The 8,433-nt window shown below is 39.9% G+C and overlaps 1 protein-coding gene across 1 annotated transcript in view; it reads right to left on the bottom strand.

Annotated features, from left to right (window-relative positions):
* Positions 1-5,443: 5,443 nt before the first annotated feature.
* SLC38A1 (solute carrier family 38 member 1) overlaps positions 5,444-8,433 on the bottom strand; it is a 61,236-nt gene continuing 58,246 nt past the window's right edge. The window contains exon 16 of the mRNA XM_018559486.1: positions 5,444-5,619. Within this exon, the coding sequence (XP_018414988.1) occupies positions 5,530-5,619 (90 nt within the window). The 3' untranslated portion in view covers positions 5,444-5,529. The remainder of the gene's footprint in view (positions 5,620-8,433) is intronic.

Genomic DNA, 8,433 nt, shown 5'->3' with positions numbered 1-8,433 from the left:
TAGTATTAAAGGCTGAATGTTTTTGCCTTAATGCATTCTCTGCAACAAGGCAAAAAAAAAACAAATCTTTTCTAACAGCCCCTACACTTACCTGCAGCTGCTCGTCTCCTCCACCGCCACCAGGAATATACACGGGCTTCCCCGAATTTCCTGGTTGTGGGGGAAGGTACTGAAGGTACCGTCAGTCAAGTTATGACTGCAGGGTGGGGTCGTGGCAGGCCGCACGCTGTGTGTGTCTATGGATGCACACAGCTAGGTGCGGGCACAGCATTGTCCGTGCACGTACGGGTGCCTCCACAGCAGTCGGTTAACTGATAGAGGCACTCGTACAGGGGGCGTGGGCTTGTGGTCTGGATACCACTTGAGATCAAGGAAAGGTAAAAAAATAAGGGATAAAATAACTTTTTTTTTAGCTAGTCTGGCCACCATAAAAAATGAAAGTTTAATGTAGCTTTAAATATCTCCCATATTTCAGTGTACTACATAACATGTGCTTAGTTTTACATTGCATACTTCAAGTATTTATTGATTCCAAATACCAGAATATCCCATAAAGACAAATCTCCGCTGAATGATTTAATTATTATAAATACTGGTCGCTAGTGCTGCATTTTTACACACCAGAAAAATAGTAATGCTTAAACTGTCATTTTGTAGAGATCTGCTAATTTGTGCTTACAGGATAAGTAGCTTGTTCACACCAGTGTTCTCAAAAATCCTAAAGAAACACACTTAGGAGGCATAGGGGTTTCTGTGCTCACTCAGTTGTCCAGATGCAGGAAAGTTTGCAAATTAGTTCACTGAGACTGGAATGGCAGCTCCCAAACAAATAGGCCTCCCTTGTTGGGTAACCAGAAGTGAATCAATGTGCATAAATAAAGGGAGGTAAACCCAAAGAGTCCAAAAGTGCCTTTAATTGTTCACAATTCAATCGAAGAAACAGCCAACATGTTTCGGGGGCCCTTCATCAGGGCTTAGAATGGGATAAGGATTATATTTGACTCAAAATATACTATAACCAAATGGCCCTCTAAATGATTTGACTCTTTCACCTTTTGGTTTGGCACCCTTTATTACTGAACACTGAAAATCTTCTAAAACGTTGTGGAATTGCAAAAAATATTCTAAAGATGTGTTGAACGACATTGGACACTGTATGCTGGCAGCTGAAAGCACAAGTCATTGGTGCAAAGTTTAAACAAGAGCTCCCTTGCATTTTTTAGAGAACGATTAAAGCTGAACTAGGCACACAACTAAATATACAGATGCAGTACATATAAGGGACCTGCTTCACCTGACAAAAGTTTTGTATTTCTGTCTATCCATGCCTCAGTTGTACACAGCTCTATCACACAGCACAGTCCTGTTTGGCAGAGCAGAAGACCTTATTTTTTCTGCTGCAGTTCAGTAACACTTACAGGTCTTCTCCTCTTCCCCACCCTGGGACTGGTCAGTAAAAAGAAAAAAGCAGTAGACTAATGAACTCACTTATATGTCACTTTTCTCTGTCCTGCTATCATGCTAACTGGCTGCTTATGCTGCTCCTCCCTGTCCCAGTCTGAGCTCTGCAGGACAATGACTGCAAGAGGCTGACGGTGAGTCAAATTCAGATACTGACACTACTTGCATTAAAAAATAAATGCAAGGTTGTAGTAACACAGCGCTGGCTTCATTTGTGTCTTTTTTTATCTGCCTTGAGTTCTGCTAAAATCTGTTTGGCTGCTAATTTTTTAGTAAAAAAACCATCAGGTAAAAAGACAGAAAAGGAATGATAAAATTTGCTTTATTCTGCACACAATGTATCATTAACACACAGTTTTAAAGTATGGATGAAGCATCAGCTATGATTGAGTGTCATACAATCTCCTGATAGCAGCCACTACTTTTTTTTGCAAAGTACAAGTGGAACAAACAGGCAACTATCATGTCCATGTGGCATTTAGATGCAGTTGTCTTGCAAAATCATATTGGTGTGAATACGCTCTTTGGCCTGTTCTTTCACAATGAACTTAACATTGCGTTGCCACCATTTTGTCCAGGTTGATTGTGATTCTACAGTGTATAAGTCATCTATTAACTATTACATACATTGTATCGTTCTGATATAAAGGAAACTATTTTTTTTAATTGGTCATCTACTCTGGTTAAAAAGGACCCTAACTTATTTTGTCTGCTTTATTGTATTCGTCTAATTTTTTTTCTCTGTATGTATTTCTAAAACCTAATAAAATATTTTAAAAAGTGGTACTGGGATAGGGACATAGCATATTGTTATTGCATCTTAGTATAGTGGCTAGTATATGCGTCCCTGTAACCTTTTATGTTACTTACACATATATGTGGTCTCTTTCGTTTGTTTCTATTGAGTCCCTTCACCGTTCAGGAAATGGAGCTCATCTGGAATTGTTATTTTTCAACCCTATAAAAGGAATGTATTACTGTGTCCTGGGTTCCACTGAACCCATACAGGGAATGTGCATGTGTTGTCTTTTACTCAGTGCTGTTATGACAATGGTACAAGATGGATCAAGATCTGCCCATGATCTGTAAATTATATGTAATTGTGGGCAAATCATATTTTAAAATGTTTAGAAAAAATTATAATTCACTAATATGTTATTGTAGTAAAGTCAAAGCACCACCTTCCTTGGGTCCAGTAATAGATGGCAATGTAGAAGACATTACATATACAATACATGTTAAATTGTAAGAGTTATTTGTGTCTTAAGGTTGACTACAAGACGTGTTTTACTTCAAAATTCTACACAAGACTACATCTATGAAAATACTCAAAATATGATCATTTATGTTTATTCTAACTTGACAACTAAAAATAAACCATTGCAAAAATATATAGCATATTATCTATTTACAGCATATATACATATAAACAAACAACTCTGAACCAAGAATATCCAATGCATAGAGTTATAACTTTCAGGTTGTGCGACTATGTAGCGTGATAAGGAATCCCCACTTGCTGGTGGCTATTTTATCTGATATAACTACAATATTGAATTAATGACACACATTAGCCTGATATGTTTTATAGGACTAATACATGATGGATCTGATCATATCCTTTTTTTTTATTTTAGCCTACAGTACAGTGCTTTACATGACTGATCTAACCATGCCGTTATTATTATTGTTTCAGTCAAACTATGGCAGTATAAATTTCATTTTTGTACATATAATAGGAGACAGCTATTTTTATATGCAAAGACCAATTTTAGAATTCAAATTTGACATGTAACATGACGGTCATTTTTCACATCAGAACAGTAATCTATTTATCATCATGAAAAAAGAAAAACAATACATTTAAACATGTAACAAGCTAGGTAATATATGCAAAAGCTACAGGGCCTGGCTGCAGCTTAGTATGAAAAAAGTGCACTCAAAATGTGCTGCACTCCTCACAAAAATACAGTTTTGCATTGCAGTTTGCTTAAGGATAAACTGCAAAGGTGGTCACAAAGAACAACACTACTAACACTATTTTTTACCAACTAGACACTACACTATAGCTTAGAAAACTAAACATGTGGCTTCCTCTGAGAGTAATACAATGCACGCGCACAAACACCCAACATCTGTGTCTACTTTACCACGCTGCTTCCATACTCCTCTACACACCTTAGTTAAACATGTAGAGGTTTAGTCTAAAAGAACTTATTAACAGTTATTTTCCCTACTAATTTAGTTGAAATAATCACTTATGCCGGGCATACATGGAGAGGCTTTTCATCCATACAATGAAGGAGCTCTTGTTTAGTTAATGTCCCAGTGATTACAGAGCAGCATAATCACGCAGCATAATCACGCAACAATGTGTTCTTCCAATCATTCTCTTTTATATGGTTTTCCAATTTTTTTCTCTCTCTTCCCTTTAATCTTTGACATAAGTATATATCAAATTGACTGAAGTATTGTCCTCCTAATGCCTGCGTTAATTAGGCCAGCCATGAAGGGCAGATTTCTCACAGAGAACATGTAGTAAGAGATCTGTCCATGCTCATCCAGATCGCTGTCCTGCTAAGACCATCATAATTCTTCTTCCTTATTCTTCTCGCCTTGCAATTCAGTTTAAAAAAGCAAACAATCACTGAGATTTCCAGCACATTGGGAAGTGCAGTGCTGGGCAATTCCAGGGCTTCCAAGTGCTAAGTTTGGTTTGGGATTAACTCATACTTGTCTGATTGTTGCAAGCAATTTCCAAAAATACTTGCAAATATTGGGCCATGTATGGAGGCCCTTATTCTCTAAGCCTGTACCACAATCAGGTTGGCAAAGCTGTATTGTGCTCAGCAATAAGCATACTATAACAAACCACATCAGAATTTAGATCTGCACTTTCTTTGCCTATCTGCTAAATTTGTGTTGTTTGATAAGTGCTGCATTCCCAAATACTGATGCAACTGGCAGCTAATGGTTATAGAGTGCTTTACTGCCTGATTAGCAGACTATGCCAAACTGTGCTTTGCTAATTTCATAAAGCCTGGTACATCATTTAAAAAATATGCGCTGTTGTTCTTTTGTTAATAAATACACTTAAATAACTTCCAACAAACAAAAAACCTATTAAAAATAAGAAAAAAATACAAAGTACTTATAGCAAGATAAGGAATTGCAAGAGTATAGCCAGGTAATGCATTGACACAAGAACAGGAACTGTCAATAACATTCAATACTAAACAAACATAGCAGCATTGTACATCTAGCATTAAAAAACAAACAAATGCAGTATCTATAGTTACTTCCAGGTAAGCACACAATTCCTGGTCAGCGTATCCGTAAACATTTAAAATAAAGAAATACATGGAGCTATTCAGCAAATTCTTGTAAATGTAAAATCAAAGCTGCTGGAAGCTATTTTTCCTTTGTGAGAAAAAATATCCCTAGGTGTCATTAATCTGAGGTAGAGACACATAAGACACCCTTCATTGGTCATACAATGCAAACAATAAGAACAATCATGTTCTTATATTAGTATAAGATGGATAGATTAGCCAGGGAACAGTATATATATATATATATATCTGTATACACAGTATTCAGTATATCACATAGATTCATGGCAGATTTACCCCAAAGGTATTCTAAATGCAATCTCACTGTTTTAGGGGTTTCCAAAAAAATGGTAAATGGGACCACTCCAAGTAGAAACATGTAAAAATAAAAAAGGTGTGGCAAACTTGTTCTGCTAACAAGGGTGCAATTCATGAATGAAGAGACAGTGTTAATTCATTTCAATTTGGGTAACAACAGCAATGATAATGGTGGGATACACTGCAGTGATTCACAACAATGTAAGTTAAAGTAAAATACATAAGAACTCTCCAGGAGTAGAATAAATGTAATAGATTAAAAAAAAAGACAGGAAATCTGATGGATTGAAAAATATAAATTGTGAATTTAGAAACATAGACTATAATGTGTGTAGGCTTTCCCCTCCTGAAATTTTTGTGCCTTTGACTGTGGTGATGGAGGTAAGCAGCCACTGTGTAGTCGTACTTAGTTTCCATTTTATTTGTCTCCTCCATGAGCCCAGTCATAGATCACTAAAGGAATACTTACTAAGGAAAACAGCATCCCCAGTGCAAAGAAAGCAAATGCCTGCAAGACAAAAGTAAATTATGTCATTAAATGTGTACTACATACTGGGGATCTCCACCTAATACTTTACTGTGGTAGTCTATACCTAGGTTTCAGTCTGGGCCTTGAGAGCAATAATTCTAGGGCCAGTATTTTGGGGTATCTCTAAATTGATGACCTGTGGGGGCTTTTAAAGTGTCTTTTATTGACTTTTTGGGGTTCTTGGGGTACAATAAGGAGTTGTGCTAATATTGCGCAACATAAACATTTTCAACTACCACCATTTTATTCTATAGGGTCTTGGCATTCAGAAAATATATAATGTTGGGGGGTTTTACGTCATTTTCAGGCCTAAAATGTGGAATATAACATGGGTGCAAAAATGGAAAAAAGGGCCTCAGTCATGAAGGGGTTAATATTAATCGGACCCTGGGAAAGATTTTGCTAAAGGGCCCCCACAACCCCCCAGACCCCTGTATCCATCTATATCACCTTCCCGCAAAAAGAAACTAAAAAATAAAAATAATATATGTATGTGTGTATCTCTCTCTATCTATATTTTAGGGATGCACCGATACCATACCAGACTGAGTACGAGTACCGATATTTTCCGATATTTAGAACCAGAGGTCTTACTGCACTCCTTACCGGAACATCCAAAAGACCCGTGCAGACAGGTGGGTGCTTGTAGTGACCACGGACGGCACCGTGAATAGTACAAATGAAGAAATAATGTCACCAGCACACCATAGTGGAAATTAAGCAATAGTCTGTTTTATGACACATTGCCATTCAATGCAAGCGCTTTCGGGGCCTCAGGGGGTCCCCTTCATCAGGCTCAGAATCTGATGAAGAGGACCCCCTGGGGCCCGAAAGCGCTTGCATTGAATGGCAATGTGCCATTAAACGGACTATTGCTTAATTACCACAATGGTGTGCTGGTGACATTATTTCTTAATTACCGATATTTTCCCTCACATACTCATCGATACCAATTACTGATACTTTTTTGTAGTGTCATGTGACAGTTTTTCTATAACAATACAGACTAATGATTTTAAGACAGTGGTGGAGCACCAGGGCCCAATTACAGCTGCAACTTCTGGGACCCTGGTAGTTCTGCCACTGACTCCATGCTGTAGAGCAGTGGTTCTCAACCTGTGGGTCGCTGTGCAAGGTGAGAGTCCTCCTCAGCTCTCTCCTAGCGCAGCAGTGTCAGTTCTCCTGCCACGCCTCCAGATGTCGCTGCAGCAGCCGCGTTATCCCTAAATTTTACCTTTCGGGGTCACCACAACTTGGCAAATGTTACCAAGGGGTCCCGGCCCTAGAAAGTTTGAGAACCACTGCTGTAGAGGGACTAAAGATCTCAGCAACACATTATATAGCAATGCAGAATAGCACTGGCTATAGAGAGCTACAAATCCCAGCAATAAAATATACAGTAATGCAGAATATCACCAACTATAGAGGACTGCAAACCTCAGCAACACATTATACAGCAATGCAGAATGGCACCAGCTATATAGGAGTACAAATCCCAGCAATACATTATACAGCAATGCAGAATAGTATATAAGTTTGCTACATACACTGTGCTGCCGCTCTGCTGAGGAGGAGCACACAGGGGCAGGTGTGGCAGATTGCAGCAGGGGCAGATGTGGAGGATTGCAGCAGGGGCAGATGTGGAGGATTGCAGCAGGGGCAGATGTGGAGGATCGCAGCAGGTGCCAATGTGGAGGATCTCAGCAGTAACAGATGCAAAGGGTCTCAGCAGGGGAAAAGGGTCTCATCAGGGGCAGATGCAGAGGGTCTCAGCAGGGGCAGACTGGAGGATCGCAGCAGGGCAGAAGTGGAAGGTCCCAGCAGGGCCGATGTACAGGTTGGCACTGTAAAAAGTTGCCACTGTGGAAGGCTCCTGTGAGGTCCCCAGCAAGCGCCGGACCTTACAGAAGCCAAATCTATTTAAAAATGTAAAGTGCTGTGACTCCTCCAAGGGGGTGGGGCAGGCCCGAATCTCACTGGGCCCCCCCTGCCACCAGCGGTGCCACTGCTCTCCTGCCTGCAGCTCTGGGTGAAAGGGACAGCTGCTTTGGGCCCCTGTAAGTTATGGGGCCCCTGCGGTAAAGATGGCCCTGGTTTCAGTGCCAATGTGAGAACTAACAAGACTTAATTTCTTCCCTAAGTCACCTTCAGTTAAAGTGTTAAAGCTAAAGCTGATAACAGGTACAAAGTGCAGGCACCTAGGAGTCAAATGCTGCGATGTTCTGAATGGGCAATGGTCCAGCACTTGCCTGCTCTCTTACACCTCACATAGATTCCTATTGGCCAATAAGGGACAAAAGGAATGTGTTGGGCCATGAGGTAGTGGCATCCTCTGATATTACTTTTAAGTATTAGCATTTTGGCATAGCAGAGAGTAAATAATGCTGCTGCAGGTATGTGCTGGCACATCCACATGCCTACACTTGACCATTAAGGAGCAGAGGCATACCCACTATTAAGAAAACTATGCATTTTTATCAGAGGTGCATTGTTTTAAGAATGTGATCAGACGATCACTCCGGTGTTTGCTCTGCACAGAGGGATCGTTAAATATCAATGATATTTAACGATATGACAGAGTATGACAGAGTTTAGTGTGCGCAGGTCCATTACTAGGAAACACAGGGAAGGGATGGACAGGAAATGGGGAAAGCTTTGGGGAAAGGGATCGTTAAATATCAATGATATTTAACGATCCCCCACTCGGTCACGCTACACAGAGCCGCTGTCATCCAAAAACTGACAGGATGACAGCGGTTCGGATCGGAACACCGCTCGGCCATCCTGAATTGC

This window comes from Nanorana parkeri, unplaced genomic scaffold, assembly GCF_000935625.1.
Source record: "Nanorana parkeri isolate BGI_ZX_2015 unplaced genomic scaffold, ASM93562v1 scaffold399, whole genome shotgun sequence".
NCBI lineage: Eukaryota > Metazoa > Chordata > Amphibia > Anura > Dicroglossidae > Nanorana > Nanorana parkeri.
The sequence above is the reverse complement of the archived record's forward strand: the minus strand, read 5'-3'. Positions and strand labels throughout refer to the sequence as shown.